Source organism: Trichoderma citrinoviride, assembly GCF_003025115.1.
Source record: "Trichoderma citrinoviride strain TUCIM 6016 unplaced genomic scaffold BBK36scaffold_17, whole genome shotgun sequence".
NCBI classification, from domain to species: domain Eukaryota; kingdom Fungi; phylum Ascomycota; class Sordariomycetes; order Hypocreales; family Hypocreaceae; genus Trichoderma; species Trichoderma citrinoviride.
The window spans coordinates 649,812-668,783 of record NW_020194725.1 but is presented as its reverse complement, the minus strand read 5'-3'; the positions used below and the strand labels follow the sequence as shown (position 1 = coordinate 668,783).

Genomic DNA, 18,972 nt, shown 5'->3' with positions numbered 1-18,972 from the left:
AATAATAACTTTATTAAAATATAAATTAAGTTTTAATTTTTATTTAATAGCTACTTAATTAAAATATTATTTTTTTAAATTAAATTTAAAATACTTTTTATAAATTATTTAATAATTACTTTATAATATATATTATAAGTTTTTAAAAGAATTATATAAATATAAAAAGAGATTTTATAAATTAATATTATTATAGCTTTTATAAGAAAATACTTTATTAATAAATAATTATAATAAATAATTATAATAATTAATATAACTTAATTATTATTATAATTAAAAATTATTATAATTAAGATTTATAATATTATAACTAAAGTTTATAATATTATAATAAAAGTATAATATAAGTGTTTTTTTTTAATAAAGTATTATAATAATAAGAATTTCTCTTTTATTTAAAAGTAAGTTAAAGTATTAATAAAATAATAACTTTAGCTAGCTATTAAAAATAATAATATATATAATAATAATTTATATAATTTTAAATTAACTTATTTTTCTTATAAAAAAGAGCTTTCTTTAATTTTATCTTTTCTTTTATTTAATATTTATTTTTAAAAGAGCAGCTTTATAATTTCCTTTCTATACTAGCCCCTAACCACTTGATATTACTACAGTCTTGCTTTTCCTTCCATTCCCTGATGTGTTCCTCTACCCATCCCGACGTGAAGTCTACCCATGTCTCCTTATCATTGCCTTCCTTTTCCTCCTTGCGTTCTCTTCCATGCTGTAATGAGCCTAAAAGATTGCATTTCTTTCGATCCCTTCCCTCCCATTTCCACTGTAGACAGCTGGGATCCTCGGCACAGGCACGGCTGCACTGCTCGGAGGATTCGACGACTTCTTCGGGAGGTGGATCAAAGGCGTCAAACCGGCCGCCGTCCCAGTCCTCACGCATTGGGACCGTACCGGGTTTGTGAAACTCCCACACATCAGAGTATAACAACGGCCGCTTGTAGCACATTAGCATTGCCCAAGGATTTGTGTAGCGGCCCACATTGGACAGCAGACGGAGGACAACAGATACGTAGGAAGCCACTTACCTGGGTCTTGTGTTGGCTAAATTCCCAGCGAAATAAATCTACCATATCTTTTGGAGATGTCTTATGCAGACTTATAAGTGGTTGGCACCAATGCTGGTCATTGAAAGGAATCTCATGTAGGCCATAGTCACTGAACATGGGCCAGTGACCATGCATAGGAATTCCAAGCTCCCATAGCACCCATCCCAGAACGCTATCGCCACAGCACTCTTCATCGTTATTCAGATGGCTAAATTTCATAGAGAGCGGGCCGTCAATATATTGCCCATGTGAACCAGCGGTGCGCTGCAGCATGGTCTTCATAGCTCCTCGACTGATGACGTATCCAGGCCCTCCATTGGCAAATAATGTGCCTTGGTCCCCCCGTTTTGGATCACGGCGTCCAGGCGATGGGGAGCCCATGTAGATATTTGCATCTGGATCGTATAGTTGAAGAAATCGGAAGAGGTTGTCCCAGAATATATACCTGGAAAAGAAGTGTCAATGCTGTAGAGCATCAACTGGGAAGCACAATTACTTACGTGTCTGTCTCATAAAAGACATAGAAGTCCCTATCAGGTTTCATGGCCCAGGCCCTTTCCATCATCGGTAAGAATTTGAACTTGTCCAGTGCCCATCCATTTATGTGCTTTTCTTGTGCTTCGGTATCCAATGTACCTTTAGTCTGCATCTCTTTCTGAGCAAGGTACTCTTCCCACATCTTGAAAGCCGTGGCATTATAGTGAGAGCTAGGTAGATGGGCCAGAATGTCGATGGCATGATGATCCCGAATTTCTTCGTCGAGGTCGGAGAAGACGATCAGTTCGTCTGGTGTAAAGCAGGCACTGGTGCTGTCCATCTGCGCGTTCAGCCTTTCTTTATCATCGCCATGGCCCGTCTTGAGCACTGGCTGTATCCGTGACAAGACATGTCTGGGAAATGAGTCGCAAAGTTGGCCAACGGAGTCTGTTTCCGGGCGTATAGACGCGGGCAGGAATTCGGTCACTGTATGCTGCGTAGAGTCGTTGGTTTGTGGGTATATCTGATAAGGCAGCAACGGGCCCTTCTCCGGTTCTCTGAGGTTGAATAGAATGACCGATAGTAGAATAAGACAGAAAGCAAACAAAATGATGTTCTGAATAGGTCGGCTATGCAATGCAGGTGGTATAAAAAGCGGTCGCGACAGCTTTCTCGAAAGAGCCATTCTACCTCCGATGGGGTTGAATTCTAAATGTTGAGGCTGCACTAGAGGAGTATAAGCTTTGTAAAAAAATATGCCAGCTAGTATATTTTGTACAAGTAATAAATTAAAACACCACCGAATATGTTACCGAACTCCTCTATATTTTCTAAATAGACATTGCATTCTCTAACTAGTTCTTCTATTATAATTTATTAAACAATATCCTCCTAGAATGGGCAATATTATTGATGAATTATTAGATTTTACGAAAATGTATCTGAATTGAATTCATACCGAAATGCCAGATTGGCCTAGTGTCGGCTTGAAATAGTACTAGCTCGCGTATCTTCAGTTGTTCTTGCCCTTACCTAATCTGCCGGCAGCACGCGTGTCAGCTGCTGCTAGTACTAGACTATGGTTCGATACTAAGGGATGCTGTTAATACTTACAACCTCGTCCGCCCGCCATCTCCGTTCGCGAGAGTCAAGTCTGATCAACGGGATCCACGGTCCATGACCCTTGGGCTATTCATCATGGAGCTGGATACCTTTCAGATTCGCTTCGGCGAAATTGCTCACGCCGTGTCTTCCAATTTCCAGAAACTCCCCGGTTCCGCCATGCTGGCGCGATACATCCAATCGAGTTACCAAAATGACCCGGTCCGATCTGCCATTGAGCTCGTCCTCGTTCTATTCTTCATACGCTACCTGATGTCACCCTCGTATTCTACTCACAAGCAGAATTTCGTCAAACTGCGAGAAGCTGTACGTTGCCCAAGTTGCCCAACCCGCAACCAACACGTTCTTACTGACCCTCTGCCATCTAGGAGATTGAGGAATTGATTGATGACTGGACTCCCGAGCCCTTGGTAGCGGATCAGACTCCCACGGAAGAACTCGAGAACGAAAAGCTACCGGTTATTGTAGGGTATGTCATATCGCTTTACGAGAATGTTGCACTTTACTGACCATCGAATCCCTGCCCCAGGCCGACGGGTCCGAAAGTCAAGCTATCTAATGGACGGACGGCCATCAATCTGGCATCGTACAATTTCTACAACTTCAACGCGAATGACCAAATCAAGGAGAAGGCCATCCAAACCCTGCGTACATATGGCGTTGGGCCTTGTGGCCCCCCTCAGTTCTATGGCACCCAGGACGTCCATGAAAAGGCCGAGGCGGATATTTCTACGTTTCTCGGCACGGAAGGCTGCATCGTATATGCGCAGACATTCTCGACGGTATCAAGTGTGATCCCCGCTTTTTGCAAGCGCGGCGATGTCATTATTGCGGACGCTGCTGCCAACTACTCCATTCGCAAGGGCCTCCAGATTTCAAGAAGCAACATCAGATGGTTCAAACATGGAGACATGAATGATCTAGAGAAGGTGATGAAGTCGGTCGCAAACGAACAGGCAAAGTCGGGCAAACTGACCCGCCGGTTTGTTGTCACAGAGGGCCTGTTTGAGACAACTGGTGATGTTACGGATCTGCCTCGACTGGTTGAGCTGAAGGAAAAGTACAAGTTCCGCATCATTCTGGACGAAACATGGTCATTTGGAGTACTTGGCCGAACTGGACGTGGTCTCACCGAAGCACAAAACGTTGATCCGCAACAAGTGGACATGATTATTGGATCACTCTCCGGTCCCCTGTGTGCTGGAGGTGGTTTCTGTGCGGGATCCAAAGATGTGGTTGTCCATCAGCGCATCACTTCCTCCGCTTATACCTACTCTGCCGCCTTGCCCGCAATGCTAGCCATGACGGCGAGCGAGTCTGTGAAACTACTGCAGTCGAATCCTGAGGTGCTTGTTCAATGCAGAGGGAATATCCGAGCATTGAGGGCACAGCTTGACCCACGTAGCGATTGGGTCGTGTGCACCAGCTCGCTGGACAATCCCATCTTGCTCCTAGTGCTGAAGCCCGAAGTTATCAAGGGAAAGAGACTGACGGTGGATGATCAAGAGAAACTCTTGATGGAATGCGTCGAGGAGGTACGTGGGCTTTCATACCTTGATTCTCTCGATGCGGGGAGATTATGGCTAACAATTACCAGTGTCTAGCAAATGGTGTTTTGATCACCCGACTGAAGACAAGGCCATATGCGAATGCAATGGCGGCCAAGGATGGAGATTGGACACTCCAGCCAGCCCTCAAAGTGTGCGTCACTTCTGCGCTATCTAAAAAGGACATTGAAAAGGCGGGCATTACGATTCGACACGCCATTACGAAGGTTATGACTCGGAAATCAACGAATAAGGCCATCTAACTCATAACTTCAATATCTCCTCCCCCCCCGGCTGTCCGGCTCTTTACCCCTTGATTATCTCTTCAGATGAAGCCATTGATCTTACGAAATAGAGAGCATTCCATACGAATTGTATAGTTTTAATCACATAGTAATACTAATAACCCCACTTATGAGAACAACAAAAAGGAGGATGTATACATAGGGACGTAATAGCAGACCTAAGGTATTAATAGAGAAACGATTTCCCTTGCATTGTTGATGTTGTCGCAGTTTATAAAAGCTAGCTGGGCTCATACATACCTTAGCTTGCTATTGCACGCTCAGCTTTTAGTGGTTATCTAATCAGTCTAAAATGGCTGGTCCACCTCGGGAATATCCTCTGTCAAGGCGCCCAGTGACAACAAGTAGCAGGTCAGGTAAGGTGTATTTCGTGCAGGAGCCAAGCTTCCCAGGCACTTCTGCACCTCACACGCCTTTATGAGACGATATTTCTCGGAACCTCGCAGCTCGCTGAGATTGAGCCACTGAGTGGTGGATTTGTTCTTCTCTGTCGCGATCAGCAGCTGACATGCCGCGACTGCTCTGTATGTGCTTCCGTCTCTGCAACGTCGCCAGTGCACTAACTGATGCCGCTTGAAGCCACAGCGCTGTCATTGCGTCGCGACCCTCGGCTGCTTAAGATACCCCCATACGTGTCTGCCCTCTGCATCGTCATTGGCGTCGTTTGGCTGCTTCTGCTGCCCCTGGACAACTATTCGAGGCGGACCTACGTATCGGAGAACGCTCTTCTGCCTGGCCAGGTGCACACGTACTTTGGAGGCAGCGAGCAACACATCTTCAGAGCATTCAGGCACGAGGTAGACCTGCTAGCCAGTAAGAGCAACTACGAGTCTGTGGCCGAAACGTGACCATCTTAGCGGTACACATGGCTAACGTGGCGACTAGGGTCAATGACAAGCTGGAAACCATCCTGACCGGCTTCGGAGTCAAAGTCGGCCGACAGAACTATACCTATCACTCGGCCGGGGAGATTTACAGCGGCGAGAATGTGTATGGCATCTTGCAAGCTCCTCGGGGCGACGCTACCGAGGCCATCGTTCTCGTGGCTGCATGGAAGAGCATAGATGAACAACTAAATCGCAATGGTGTTGCGCTCGTCCTCACTCTAGCTCGCTATTTCAAACGTCAGTCGGTGGTTCAGTTACTGGAGCTTTGCGCATGGAGTGTTTGTCCCTTTTAGCTGACGATCTGCAGGCTGGTCGTTATGGTCAAAGGACATAATTCTTCTACTACCTCCGGATAGTACAACCGGCACGCAGGCTTGGGTCGACGCATATCATGATGCGCATGATCCCGAACAAATCGCGCCATTGCCGCTCAAGTCCGGCGCGCTCCAGGGAGCTCTCGCGATCGACTATCCTCGTGAGGAGCGATATCACGAACTGCACATCATCTACGATGGTACGAACGGCCAGCTGCCCAATCTTGACCTCATCAACTCGATTGTCAACATCGCAGGTGGTCAGATGGGCATTGAAACTACCGTCCAGCAGATGGCTGGTCATACTGATAGCTATCACGACCGACTGCAAACAATGCTTCGTGGCATGCTCTATCAAGGCCTTGGGTACCCGACAGGCCCCCATAGTAGCTTCATCCCCTATCATGTCGACGCCGTAACTCTGCAGCCCAACGGCCAAGGATGGCACGACGAGATGGCGATGGGCAGAGTCGTGGAGGGATCTTTCAGGAGTCTCAACAATCTCTTGGAACATCTGCACCAGAGCTTTTTCTTCTACCTTCTTATGCAGAAGAATCGCTTTGTTAGCATTGGCACATATCTTCCTTCCGCTATGCTGCTTGCTGCCAATTTCACCATCATGGCCATCTTTCTTTGGGTGAAAAGTGGGCAACCGGCAGCCAAGAAAGGAGCCTCGGACGAGCCAAAGGCCGAGGATCCGGATCGCAAAGGCGTCGTCAAACAGACGCCTTGGCCCCCTTCTGCCGCAGAGCGGAACCTTCTCCCGCCGCTTGCCCTCGTTGCGACATGCCACGCCATCTCTGCGATTCCATTGTTCATCTTCAACCACCTTGACATCAAGGTAAGTTGGACACCACGTTCGTGCCTTTGATGACTGCTGGCCCCGGAGTGCTGACCAAATACTTTTTGTGACCAGACCTTGCCGCTGGCGTTTGCAGTATTCTCTGCGTCGTCCACTGCCCTTCCAGCCGTCTTCTCCTTCGCCGCTGCCTCGCTCCACAAGCCCACCTCGCAATATCTTCAGCTTACAAAATCCTTCTCGCTGTTGATTCTCGGCGTATCCCTCGCCACGCTCAGTACACTCAATTTCTCACTCGCTTTTCTGGTCGGGCTTCTGGCTGGCCCTCTCACTTTCATCCAACCTACCAACAACCGGCCTATTAGTTTGATTTTCGCAGCACTGTTGATCTTGACTTCACCACCTGTTGTGATTTCAACTGCAACATGGACTAGCGGCCTCACCATGTCGGAGGTGTTGAAAGCTGCCAGCTTTGGTTGGAACGTGTGGGGGATGTACACACCAGTCGTTATATGGTGTGTGTGGTGGCCCGCCTGGCTCATTGGCGCGACAAACACTCTGAGTCCTGTTTCTTAGATGTGACGAGATTCCCGTCCTTTCGGCCTTGGTATTGGCTTTGATCCTTTCCCTTAATAGACTAAACGCCGTGCTGTAACGTGTGCTTGGATCTCGCCGAATAGTTCAATGGCGAATTAGATAGGGCATAATCACTGGATGCATAGGCGCAGAAGCTTTGCATGCTACTCAAGTGCTCAATGGAGTTGAAGTGCTTCTTTTGCGGTAATCTATATACTGCCTCTCCAATCTAGCATTTGCATGTTCCACAGAGGTGCAGTTGACTGTGGTGATGCTTATGCAGCCCAAACATCTTGCCCAGCCGCCTCAATCCAGTTCCCAAGCTGGTTGACATTGGAGTCCCACTCCAGCAGTCGGTTGCGCATACTCTCAATTTGTTTCATGTCCAACACCTTCGGCTGCACCCAGGTGATGTGTGCAATCTGGCTGACTTGGTCTATCGATCCGCGAAGAAGGCCCAGGCTCAAGGCCTTCATCACCAGATGCTCGATTTCTTGAGGCTGAACTTTGGTTTCCTGGGAAATAGTAGCAAAGGACATGGTCCTGTCGTGCGGTGGTCTGCGGAAGACAGCTTCCGTCAGCGCGGCCAGGTAGATCTTCTGCCGGAGGCTGTCCGAGTTGTCCTTTAACAGCTGGTTGGACGCAATGTTATCTGAGAGAAGGTCGTAGGCAGCAAGGTCTCCCCTGTTGTAGGCGAAGAGGAGGTCGCGCAACCAAGCATTATCCTCGCTTCGGCCCAGGGTGTCCAGAATGGGATGCAGCAATAACTCGCCAAAGTTGTAGATGCTGGTAGATACCAGGGCGGCAACGCTTAGGTAGTAGGCTCTTCGAAGTCGTTCCTCGTCAGAGAGCGATGACAGGTCGATACACGCCAGATAAAGAAGGGCGGTCCGGTAGTAGTTTGCAAAGTCCGCCTTACGCTAACAGATGGCCGAGTTAGTGAGATGTTTCAAAATGGCCTTGCATTGCGTAACAGGACAACCCACCTGATAGTAGCTGGCGCTGGCATCGTAGAACGCGGCGTGGACCACCGCCTCAACAGAGTCGAATGAATCCAGCAGCTTCTCTGCGGCATCCAAGTCCTTCTTTGCGTCTTCCAGCTCGCCGAGGCTCAGTTTGACCCGGGCCACTGCGACCGAAGCAAACACCAACGCATCCTGAGAGTCCTCCGTGTCCACCTTCTTGAGTACTGACTGTAGGAAGGCCAGACGCTCGCGATCATCTTTTCGATTGTTAGTATTCCAGTATCGCCCCTGAATAGCGGGGAGCCCGAGACGAACCTTTGCACTGTGTGGCAGCCTTGAGGGCCAGCAACACCAACTTCAGCTTGTTAATCTTATCGGCAAACTTGAGGATGAAGACATTGTAGAAGGCCAAGCGCTGCGGGGCGCTGCCATCGTGGTTGAAGAATTCGACGAGGGCGTCTGTGAGTTGGTGCCAAAGCTTGCGCTCCCAGTAGTCCTCGAAGTTGAGGATGAGCGGCTGGAGCTCTTCCGGAGCTGCGTCTCGTTGCTCAGCAAGGAAATCGGAGATGCTGTCGGCGCTCATGATGCAGAGATACCACGACGAGTGGTGATCATGCGAAGCTTGTCGCTTGGTTTACCGAGCTCGATGAAGTATTTGACAGGCGGCAGAGGACGTATCGTGGCGACGTAGTGTTATTGCCCAGGCAGAGTGTTGTAGGGCCACAGCGCTTTCGGATCTGAAATTGTTGAGAGGTGGTTTGGGATGGTTCGAGGTGGTGGTTGATGCGTAGTGTGAGGATGTATGCAATGCAGCCTTACTACATGGGTCGCTGCAGCGAATAACGTGGCAGCTAGCTGCCTAGCGCATTGAGTTGCAGCCTTGTGCCATCTGGACTATGACGGAATAACGTCTTTGAATGGCCCAGTCGGAGTAGTACAAGTATTAGCGTGAACACAGGTCCTTGATGAGGCGCCGCGAGTTGAACCAAGCAGTATATATCATCTTTCGGGCTCTTAAAAGTAACATTTGAACTACCAAGAAACAAAGAGAAAGAATAAATTATGCATACAGGGACGGGCTCTACTCAGGTAGTACTTTCATACTTTGCCCATTCGTATCATGAGGCAACTCTCCGGGAGGCACTTCGTACTGCACCAACTTTTCGCCGGATCTGGTCAATCTAGAACCTCGGCTCGCGTTATGTAATGCGACGAGTGAGTATAAGAGGCACTGCAGACCTCCCCCAGCCTCGGTCATATGGCCGTGTATTGAATCCCGATCTACCTACTATCCTCCGGACGCGGAACTGCGTCATGTACTAGCTATCGGCGTATGCTCTCAGTCGGCGCAAATAACACTCGTCTTTCATATCTGGGGGGTAAACAAAAACCGCACTCAAAGCCGTTGAAGAGACGACGAGAGAGCCGCCATGGCAGCTGCTCTTGTAGCCCTTCCCGTGGTGCAGCAGCTGAGCCCGCGCTGCATCCGAATTCTGGGTGGCAACCCGGGGAAATTCTCGCTGCAGGGCACCAACACCTACCTGCTAGGCTCCGGCCATTCTCGTATCTTGATCGATACCGGCGAAGGTCGCCCAGCTTGGATACAGGCGCTGAAGGAAACGCTTACCGATGAGAAGGCGACGGTCAAGTTGGCACTAATAACGCATTGGCATCACGACCACACCGGCGGGATTGCGGACCTGGTCAATGCTTTTCCCCAAGTGAAAATATTCAAAAATAGCCCGGATGCTGGGCAGTTACCTATTCAAAACGGCGATGCTTTCGAGGTCGAGGATGCGACTCTAACGGCCTGCCACACTCCTGGCCATACCAAAGATCACATGGTCTTCGTGCTAACCGAGGAAGATGCCATGTTTGCAGGCGACAATGTCCTTGGGCAGGGCACTGCTGTATTTGAGGACCTGGCGACGTACATTCAGAGTCTGAAGGAGATGAAGACACTCTTCTCCGGACGACTTTATCCTGGCCACGGCCCTGTGGTTGACAATGGGCCGGAGAAGATTGCCGAGTATATCGAGCACCGCCGTCAGCGAGAGGAAGAAGTCCTACGAGCAATGAGGGGCGGCGCTCCGGACAGTAACTCTAACGACAACAACAAGGAGACCTGGACGGCAATGGAGATAGTCAAGGTTGTATACAAGGATGTACGTGAAGATTTACACATGGCGGCTTGCGGTGGGGTTGTGCAGATGCTGGCCAAACTAGAGCAGGATGGAAAGGTCAGACAAACCGAGGACGGATGGCAGCTACAAGATGCTAAGAGCGTGATATAACTGTTACTTTGGCTATGCGTCGTTGATATGAATAAACCAGAGGCTGCATGATCAGGTGCAGTGACATACCTGACTCGAGGCAAAGTCACGGCTTTGAAGGGCCAAGGCTACCAGATTTGGCGATACTAAGCGCAGATTTAGTGCATGATTCTAAAGCCTGGGTTTGCATGTGATTTGTCCCTAACCTCACTACTTAGTATCTACTAGATATACTAATACTACTAAGATCTCGCCCATGCTTCATAGAAACACATCATCCAATAGCGTTTACAGCCATTTCTTGAGGTTGGCTTTCCACCGCCATGTCGGCCGACTTCTGGGCGGGCTATCTCAGCGGAATCGTCGGCATCATAGTAGGCAACCCCCTAGACATTGAAAAAGTACGTCGGCAAACCAGAAGCCATGTGGCCGAGAAGATATACAGCCAGAGCTCGGCGGCGTTCATGAAAGGCACCGCTGCTCCCATCTTTGGCTACGGGGCCCTGAATGCACTGCTGTTCTTTTCCTACAACCGGTCAGAAGCAATCTTGAAAGGCTCGGCAGCAACGCCGACTGCCGGATGGGTCACCTGGACGGCCGGAGCAGTGAGCGGCCTTGCGGTCTGGGTAGTAAGCGCTCCGACCGAACTGATCAAATGCCGGGCTCAAATGTCCACGCCCGCCATGTCGAGCTGGGCGATTTTCAAGCAGATCCTGCAACGAGAGGGTGTGAGGGGACTCTATCATGGCGGAGTCGTAACGGCGCTCCGAGACAGTATCGGTTATGGCTTCTACTTCTGGACATATGAATTGGCTCATCGCCACTGGCCCGCTGCGCGAGAGCACGACGACGCTGCCTCTGGGAGACGAGACACGTCAAAGATACTGCTGTGCGGCGGCCTTGCCGGAATCGCGACCTGGGCCAGCGTGTTTCCTCTCGACGTCATCAAATCACGCCTTCAGACACAGCAACAGCAGTATTCCCACGGCGCAACCACGGATATGGCGGGCAACAGGCGGTATGGAGCGTGGCAGATGGCGAAGGACACATACAGAGACGGCGGGATTCGTCCCTTCTTTCGGGGCCTAACTGTCTGCAGCGTCAGAGCCTTTGTTGTTAATGCCATTCAATGGGCTGTGTATGAGTGGATCATGAGCGAAGTGACAATAGGCAATGAACGTCAAATGAAACTGCTTCCAGAAGCTGATTCTTAACAAACTCACTGATACCTACATCAGTAGATATCTAACAGTATCTCAAGAGTATAACACACAGTCATGGAAACCATCGTATAACCTTTGTCTCGTCACCTGTCAGATTCTCAAGCATCGACTTGCCTCTACCAGTGTGATGATGTTTGGTAGAGCAACCTTGGGGTTTCATTAGCTTGTCACCAAGTTGACGAGGCTTCTCATAAGACGTAAGGACATTAACCAGGTCGAGGCGCTTAGATGTTGGTCCGTGGTCGCTGATGCTAATGGAAAGTCCTTGAAGAGATTCCAGGTGACCTGCGTTTTCAGGCGCAACATTTTAGAAGGCTTTGGGCTACCTTATAATGAAAGCAGGCAGCTATGTACCTACCTTGTAGTGCGTCGCACCTTCCTCGGATGTAAATGATGCTTCGTAAGCCAGAGAGAGGTTGGTGTTTACATTGATCACGTGAGACCGCGTCTCAGTCTCGTGCGCCGAGCCACGACCTGATCGTATCTAGACGCGTCGATGAATCCATCTCCTGGTGTACTGTATGACTCTGCTTGGAAGCGCCAGCGTGTTGATTTATTCGTTTGTTTCTTTGTTCTGATACCCAGGCCCTTTGAAGACTGCCTCTGTTCATCATGACGGCTACGTAGGTGATTCTGACCTCCAGCTGAGTGGACGTGCATCTTTATTGACAAATCTAGTCCGCCCTCAATCTCGGCGCTGAAAGATGGAACGCCCGGCAGATTAAATCGCCAGGCGTCGAGGCCTCAGAATCTGGACACGCTTCGCAAACCGTTCAAATGCCCCTCATCAGCCACCGCAGCATCAACGTCGGATCGCCCTGCTAGAAAGAAGAGGAAGGTTGATTACAGAGGTGCCGATGAAAACGGACCATCGAGTGTCGATGCATCATACGACGGTAGTGGTCGCCAAATACCATCACTGCCCAAGTTCCCAGTCTTCCAAGTGAAGGATAAAAGTGTCGTCTTCCGAAAGGCCTTCTCCATCCCCCTAAAGGACAAGTCGCAGGCCACATACGATGCATCAAGGCCGCCACCGACTCTTGGTCTCCGACGCGGCGTTGTTTTTGTCCCCAAGCCTCTGCACGATCCGTCTGGAGAATTTGCCATTGTTCTGTACGACCCCACGGTTGATGCGAAGCCGGTTGCAGCTCAAGAGATCGCGGTACAACCACAGGCAGAACCCTCCAAAATTGACAGCCCCATCGTGCATAAAAGCCTGGCTGAGATTCTCGGAATCAAGAAACAAGTGGAAGAAGATCACCCGAAAGTGCCGGTCGTCATTGATCCCAAGCTCGCCAAATGTCTCCGTCCTCACCAGATTGAAGGAGTCAAATTCATGTATAAGTGTGTTACGGGGCTAGTTGACGAGAAGGCCCACGGATGCATCATGGCCGACGAGATGGGACTCGGCAAAACGCTCCAATGTATTACCCTCATGTGGACGTTGCTCAAGCAATCCCCCCATGCCGGAAAATCCACTATACAGAAGGCCATCGTGGTGTGCCCTGCGAGTTTGGTGAAGAACTGGGCAAACGAGCTGACAAAATGGCTCGGTCCTAATGCCATCAACCCCTTTGCCATTGACGGCAAGGCGCCCAAGGAAGAGTTGAGGCGACAGCTTCGCCAATGGGCGATTGCCTCTGGCCGATCCATCACTCGACCGGTCATCATCGTCTCGTACGAGACTCTGCGTCTCAATGTTGAGGAGCTCAAGCACACCAAGATCGGCCTCCTGTTTTGTGATGAAGGCCATCGCCTGAAGAACGCAGACAGCAACACCTTCAACGCTCTCAACGACCTGAATGTGTCCAGACGAGTCATCCTAACCGGCACTCCTATTCAAAACGATCTGACAGAATACTTCGCCTTGACCAGTTTTGCCAATCCGGATCTACTTGGATCGCGATTGGAATTCCGAAAACGTTTCGAGATCCCCATCTTGCGTGGCCGTGATGCAGATGCATCGGAAGAAGACCGCAGACGCGGAGACGAATGCACCAGCGAACTGCTCGGTGTTGTCAACAAGTTCCTGATTCGCCGAACAAATGACATTCTGTCCAAGTATCTTCCGGTCAAGTATGAACATGTGGTGTTTTGCAACTTGGCTCCGTTCCAGATCGACCTCTACAATTATTTCATCACGAGCCCGGACATCCAAGCCCTTCTCCGCGGTAAAGGCAGCCAGCCTCTGAAGGCCATCAACATTCTCAAGAAGCTTTGCAACCACCCCGATCTTCTGAATCTTTCGGATGACCTTCCTGGCTCAGAAAAATGCTTCCCGGATGACTATGTTCCCAAGGAAGCTCGCGGAAGGGATCGGGATATCAAGCCCTGGTATTCGGGGAAGATGCAAGTCCTCGATCGAATGCTTGCTAAGATTCGAGAAGACACCAATGACAAGATTGTCCTCATCAGCAACTACACATCGACCCTGGATCTTTTCGAACGTCTCTGCAGGGATCGCCAATACGGATGTCTACGCCTCGACGGAACCATGAACGTGAACAAGCGTCAAAAACTGGTTGATCGTTTCAACGACCCAAACGGAGACGAATTCATCTTTTTACTGAGTAGCAAGGCGGGAGGCTGCGGCATCAATCTCATCGGAGCGAACCGCCTTGTACTTTTTGATCCGGATTGGAACCCTGCTGCTGATCAGCAAGCCCTGGCCCGAGTCTGGAGAGACGGCCAGAAGAAGGATTGCTTCGTCTACCGCTTCATCGCCACCGGCACCATTGAGGAGAAGATCTTCCAAAGGCAGTCCCATAAGCAGAGCTTATCATCGTGCGTGGTAGATTCTGCCGAAGACGTGGAGCGTCATTTCTCCCTCGACAGTCTGAGAGAGCTCTTTCAATATCGACCAGACACGACCAGCGACACCCACGACACATTCAAATGCAAAAGATGCAAGCCCGATGGCAGACAGTTTATCAAGGCGCCTGCTATGCTGTATGGCGATACGAGCACATGGAACCATTTTGTGAATTCTGGGCTGCAGCCCATACAAGATTTGCTGCTTCGCCAAGAGCACGGAGGGAGCGAGGTTTCTGCTGTATTTCAATACATATCGCATTAAAATTAGACTTAGCTAGACGCTTTCAGTTGCCCAAGATATTAGGATGAACTGGTACTAGTACTATGATTCGCGATGGCATTGCTGGGGATGTTATTCTCCAGGACCGTCACCAATGACTTGCAATAACGAGGCGCTCGACAAACCGAAACGAAATGACAAGACGCAAACCATGAACCACTATTTATTACTCCTGGCGCTTTGAACGGCCTGCCCTGGTGCTGCCTGTGAATGTTGACAAAAAGCAGCCGTTGCTCCGTCGTAACAAGGGCAAACAGCTCCGTGTGGCACTGCTAGAGGCCGGAGCTCCGGCTAAAGCCACGTCGGGTTCCGAGATGTATTGCCGAGAACTTCGCAAAAGCGAGCTCCTAGAACGGCGACCGATGATTCGGCTGCCTCGTGCCGAGGTCAAGGCGCGGCTACTCGTGCTCCGTCCTACGAAGTATGTAGTATTACAAACATGCGCTTTGCGCTGTGATACCTGTCCGGTTGATGTTCTGCATTCCAGTCAAGGCCGCGGTCGGATTGGTGCGCACGGCGATGTCGCTGAACCCTGAAGAGAAGAGACCACTCATGCATCGCCGATTTGTCCTCCCGGCAATGCGTCTCAACGAAGCTCGACGTCACATGCCTAGGAGGAAGCATTTCGCGCACATTCTACAAGCCCAGAAGGCTAGTAGGGGTCAGCATCTGATGATGCACCACACCTGGGCATGTTTCGAATTAGCGCTGCAAAGATGGAGGGCACGCTGGAATTATGTACGCAGCTGTGTGGTCAACCGCGGGAATCATCGATTGCATGAGGCTCTCATTACTTCATAGTGCTTCCATCGCACGTTGCCTGTGATCTACAGCGACCGACACACAGTCTATTAACACGCCTACAGTACCTAGCCAGTATGTATACGTAGTAGCAACTGGAGAGAACATCACCTGGGACCAACGGCAACTGCCACGTTGTAGCGCCACGAAAACGCCCAGGTAACGGGGCAGCCCGCCACGGAGAGCGCCACTACTACATGTAGCAGCACTATCATGAACAGCAAGAGAGGGACAAGAGGAGAACCTGAAGAAAAAAAATTCCAGCCTCCAGCGGAAGGCCAGGTTGAGCTCGGCTGGGCAAGGCAAGGCCTAGCTCGGCACAACTGACACGACGGACCAAGGGATTATGATTAGACGGCCTGTGAGTGGCCAGCCGGGCTAGGGCCATGCCAGCTCCCAGACGCACATTCTGTCATTGTCCTGCTATCCCGGCCGCGGGGGCTCCATCTATTGCCCGTCTGGGCGTAGCGACTGGTGCCCAGAAGCCGCCGGAAAACACCTCTCCCCCACCCAGGCAAAGCCGGCTCTCCACTCTGGGTTCTTTATAACAATCCCCCCCCTCGACGGTGATTTTTCTCGTTCTTGATGTTGTCTGATTTCCGCTGCCTTGCCAGCATCACAGCTATTCCAATTGACTGCAGTCGCTAGACCCTCCGCAATTGGCCGAGTCTGCACCATGCTTGCTTCCAGACAGGTTCTGGGCAGTATTGCTCGGAGCCGCGCCCTGGGTGGCGCGGCCAGCAGCGTTCGCCGTCTGGCTACCGTCTCTGATTCCGCCCTCGACCGAAAGGTATGGTAGAGAACAGATGTTCCCATCTTGTAGCCCGTCTGCTTGTGTGTGCTTGCTTGGTGCTCGGGGCGCTTGTGCTGACATGGTTTCCGCGTGCAGGTCCGCCAGAACAACTGGGAGGAGAACAACTTCATCAACTACAAGAAGATGTCCGAGAACCTCTCCATTGTCCGCAGCCGGCTTAACCGACCCTTGACCTTTGCCGAGAAGATTCTGTACTCCCATCTGGACGACCCCCACAACCAGGAGATCGAGCGAGGCAAGTCCTACCTCAAGCTGCGCCCTGATCGCGTGGCTTGCCAGGACGCCACTGCTCAGATGGCCATCCTGCAGTTCATGTCTGCCGGCATGGACTCCGTTGCGAACCCTACCACTGTCCACTGCGACCATCTGATCGAGGCCCAGGTCGGCGGCGCCAAGGATCTTGAGCGCGCCATTGGTATCAACAAGGAGGTCTACGACTTTTTGTCCACTGCTTGTGCCAAGTACAACATTGGTTTCTGGCGTCCCGGCTCTGGTATCATCCACCAGATTATCCTTGAAAACTATGCTTTCCCCGGTGGTCTCCTCATTGGTACCGACTCGCACACTCCCAACGGTGGTGGTCTTGGTATGGCCGCCATTGGTGTTGGTGGTGCTGACGCTGTTGACGTCATGGCCAACCTCCCTTGGGAACTCAAGGCCCCCAAGATCCTCGGTGTCAAGTTGACTGGTCAGATGTCCGGCTGGACTGCGCCCAAGGGTAAGTTGACTTTCCGCCGAGCTCAGCGTCCACTTTTACTGACGTTCGATTTGCAGACATCATTCTCAAGGTCGCTGATATCCTGACTGTCAAGGGTGGTACCGGCTACATCGTTGAGTACCACGGCCCTGGTGTTGAAGGCATCTCTGCCACTGGCATGGGTACCATTTGCAACATGGGTGCTGAGATTGGCGCCACCACCTCTCTTTTCCCCTTCAACGACCGCATGTATGACTACCTTGCTGCGACCAAGCGCAAGGATATCGGAGATTTCGCCCGCGCTTATGCTCCTGAGCTCCGCGAGGACCAGGGTGCCGAGTATGATCAGCTCATCGAGATCAACCTGTCTGAGCTCGAGCCCCACATCAACGGTCCCTTCACCCCCGATCTGGCCACTCCCATCTCCAAGTTCAGCCAGGCTGTCAAGGAGAACAACTGGCCCGAGGAGCTCAAGGTCGGCTTGATCGGTTCTTGCACCAACTCCTCCTACGAGGACATGTCCCGCGCCGCATCCATTGCCCGTGACGCTCTCGACCACGGCCTCAAGTCCAAGGCTGTTTTCACCGTGACCCCCGGTTCCGAGCAGATCCGCGCCACCATTGAGCGTGACGGCCAGCTCCAGACTTTCGAGGAGTTTGGCGGCATTGTTCTCGCCAACGCTTGCGGTCCCTGCATTGGTCAGTGGGATCGTCGGGATGTGAAGAAGGGTGAGGCCAACTCCATCCTCTCCTCGTACAACCGAAACTTCACCGGACGTAACGACGGCAACCCCGCTACCCACTCTTTCGTTACCTCCCCCGACCTGGTTGTTGCTCTCTCCATCGCCGGTACCCTGCACTTCAACCCCCTCAAGGACAAGCTGGTTGACAAGGACGGCAACGAGTTCATGCTCAAGCCTCCTACCGGCGACGGTCTCCCTGTCCGTGGCTACGATGCCGGCCAGAACACCTACCAGGCCCCGCCCAAGGAGCGTGCCGACGTCAAGGTCCAGGTCAGCCCCACCTCTGATCGTCTCCAGATCCTGGAGCCTTTCGCTCCCTGGGACGGCAAGGACGCCAAGGATGTGCCCATCCTGATCAAGGCCAAGGGCAAGACCACCACCGACCACATCTCCATGGCTGGTCCCTGGCTGAAGTACCGTGGCCACCTTGACAACATCTCCAACAACATGCTGATTGGTGCCATCAACGAGGCCAACAACGAGGCCAACAAGGTCCAGAACTTCACCACTGGCGAGTGGGATGCTGTCCCCGCTGTTGCCCGTGACTACAAGAAGAAGGGCATCAAGTGGGTCGTTGTCGGCGACTGGAACTACGGCGAGGGTAGCTCCCGTGAGCACGCTGCTCTGGAGCCCCGCCACCTGGGTGGTCTGGCTATCATCACTCGAAGCTTTGCTCGTATCCACGAGACCAACCTGAAGAAGCAGGGTATGCTTCCTCTGACCTTTGCTGACCCTGCCGACTACGACAAGATTAAGCCTGATGACCGGGTAAGCTCCCCACATCTACCCATGACTCCCCTCCGGCATGAAGTTGTGAATACTAATGGATTATATAGATCGACCTTCCCTGCACCCAGCTTGCTGTCGGAGAGCCCCTCGTCATGACTGTCCACCCCAAGGAGGGCAAGCCTTTCGAGGTTAAGCTGCTGCACACCTTCAACGAGGCCCAGATTGAGTGGTTCAAGAACGGTAGCGCCTTGAACACCATGGCCAAGAAGACTCAGAACTAAAAAGAAAGAGAAAATCGGAGTGTGGAAGAAAGCGGCGTGGAGGTGGTGACGTTGAAAGCCCACAATTACGTGTAACATTCTCAAGCGATGAGGAAGTCGACCGGGGTGGTCTATCAGGCTCGATGCGTTGGAAGTCATTATATGCTTTTTAAGTGTACTCTGTATGTAACTTGTGATTCCCATGTCTAGTATATATAATGAAGGGCAAAATAAAAAGGAAAAAATTTATAAACAACAAAAACATCTGCCTCATTTGGGA

General features: G+C 50.9%; 8 protein-coding genes across 8 annotated transcripts; 6 read left to right on the top strand and 2 right to left on the bottom strand.

Annotated features, from left to right (window-relative positions):
• Positions 1-571: 571 nt before the first annotated feature.
• On the bottom strand, positions 572-2,229 carry BBK36DRAFT_1185634 (glycosyltransferase family 31 protein; the record flags this gene model as incomplete). Its single annotated transcript, XM_024896450.1, has 3 exons — positions 572-955; positions 1,047-1,512; positions 1,568-2,229. 3 exons carry the CDS (start codon positions 2,227-2,229, stop codon positions 572-574), a joined length of 1,512 nt encoding a protein of 503 aa, XP_024745834.1.
• A 401-nt stretch (positions 2,230-2,630) lies between these two features.
• On the top strand, positions 2,631-4,501 carry BBK36DRAFT_1136606 (serine palmitoyl CoA transferase subunit-like protein). Its single transcript, XM_024893036.1, has 4 exons — positions 2,631-2,972; positions 3,035-3,135; positions 3,196-4,201; positions 4,264-4,501. The coding sequence occupies exons 1-4, from the start codon at positions 2,742-2,744 to the stop codon at positions 4,474-4,476; spliced, it is 1,551 nt and encodes a 516-aa protein (XP_024745833.1). The 5' UTR covers positions 2,631-2,741; the 3' UTR covers positions 4,477-4,501.
• A 517-nt stretch (positions 4,502-5,018) lies between these two features.
• On the top strand, positions 5,019-7,094 carry BBK36DRAFT_1185627 (Glycosylphosphatidylinositol:protein transamidase, GAA1 component; the record flags this gene model as incomplete). Its single annotated transcript, XM_024896449.1, has 5 exons — positions 5,019-5,042; positions 5,098-5,347; positions 5,404-5,642; positions 5,713-6,560; positions 6,636-7,094. Exons 1-5 carry the CDS (start codon positions 5,027-5,029, stop codon positions 7,092-7,094), a joined length of 1,812 nt encoding a protein of 603 aa, XP_024745832.1. The 5' UTR covers positions 5,019-5,026.
• Positions 7,095-7,369: 275 nt separating this feature from the next.
• Positions 7,370-8,642, bottom strand: BBK36DRAFT_1144931 (hypothetical protein; the record flags this gene model as incomplete). Its single annotated transcript, XM_024893715.1, has 3 exons — positions 7,370-8,014; positions 8,081-8,316; positions 8,375-8,642. The coding sequence occupies 3 exons, from the start codon at positions 8,640-8,642 to the stop codon at positions 7,370-7,372; spliced, it is 1,149 nt and encodes a 382-aa protein (XP_024745831.1).
• Positions 8,643-9,489: 847 nt separating this feature from the next.
• On the top strand, positions 9,490-10,353 carry BBK36DRAFT_61178 (Metallo-hydrolase/oxidoreductase; the record flags this gene model as incomplete). The annotated part of the gene is made up of 1 exon (XM_024898354.1): positions 9,490-10,353. The coding sequence occupies one exon, from the start codon at positions 9,490-9,492 to the stop codon at positions 10,351-10,353; it is 864 nt and encodes a 287-aa protein (XP_024745830.1).
• A 302-nt stretch (positions 10,354-10,655) lies between these two features.
• BBK36DRAFT_61246 (mitochondrial carrier) lies at positions 10,656-11,546 on the top strand (the record flags this gene model as incomplete). Its single annotated transcript, XM_024898358.1, has 1 exon — positions 10,656-11,546. One exon carries the CDS (start codon positions 10,656-10,658, stop codon positions 11,544-11,546), a length of 891 nt encoding a protein of 296 aa, XP_024745829.1.
• Positions 11,547-12,216: 670 nt separating this feature from the next.
• BBK36DRAFT_1136604 (DNA repair protein, SNF2 family) lies at positions 12,217-14,645 on the top strand (the record flags this gene model as incomplete). The annotated part of the gene is made up of 1 exon (XM_024893035.1): positions 12,217-14,645. A coding segment is annotated over one exon (2,157 nt), but the record flags the coding sequence as incomplete, so codon positions are not given.
• Positions 14,646-16,002: 1,357 nt separating this feature from the next.
• Positions 16,003-18,952, top strand: BBK36DRAFT_1136603 (aconitate hydratase). The gene is made up of 5 exons (XM_024893034.1): positions 16,003-16,240; positions 16,340-16,982; positions 17,039-18,471; positions 18,540-18,735; positions 18,795-18,952. The coding sequence occupies exons 1-4, from the start codon at positions 16,127-16,129 to the stop codon at positions 18,711-18,713; spliced, it is 2,364 nt and encodes a 787-aa protein (XP_024745827.1). The 5' UTR covers positions 16,003-16,126; the 3' UTR covers positions 18,714-18,735; positions 18,795-18,952.
• Positions 18,953-18,972: the final 20 nt, after the last annotated feature.

What these genes read in the sequence shown, in the direction of transcription:
- BBK36DRAFT_1136606 (XM_024893036.1), top strand. Translation starts at nt 2,742, where the DNA reads ATGGAGCTGGATACCTTTCAGATTCGCTTCGGCGAAATTGCTCACGCC. An exon ending in TCGTCAAACTGCGAGAAGCT is followed by an intron (nt 2,973 to 3,034) that starts GTACGTTGCCCA and finishes TCTGCCATCTAG; the next exon opens with GAGATTGAGGAATTGATTGA. An exon ending in TGATGGAATGCGTCGAGGAG is followed by an intron (nt 4,202 to 4,263) that starts GTACGTGGGCTT and finishes AACAATTACCAG; the next exon opens with TGTCTAGCAAATGGTGTTTT.
- BBK36DRAFT_1136603 (XM_024893034.1), top strand. Translation starts at nt 16,127, where the DNA reads ATGCTTGCTTCCAGACAGGTTCTGGGCAGTATTGCTCGGAGCCGCGCC. An exon ending in ATTCCGCCCTCGACCGAAAG is followed by an intron (nt 16,241 to 16,339) that starts GTATGGTAGAGA and finishes TTCCGCGTGCAG; the next exon opens with GTCCGCCAGAACAACTGGGA. An exon ending in AGATTAAGCCTGATGACCGG is followed by an intron (nt 18,472 to 18,539) that starts GTAAGCTCCCCA and finishes TGGATTATATAG; the next exon opens with ATCGACCTTCCCTGCACCCA.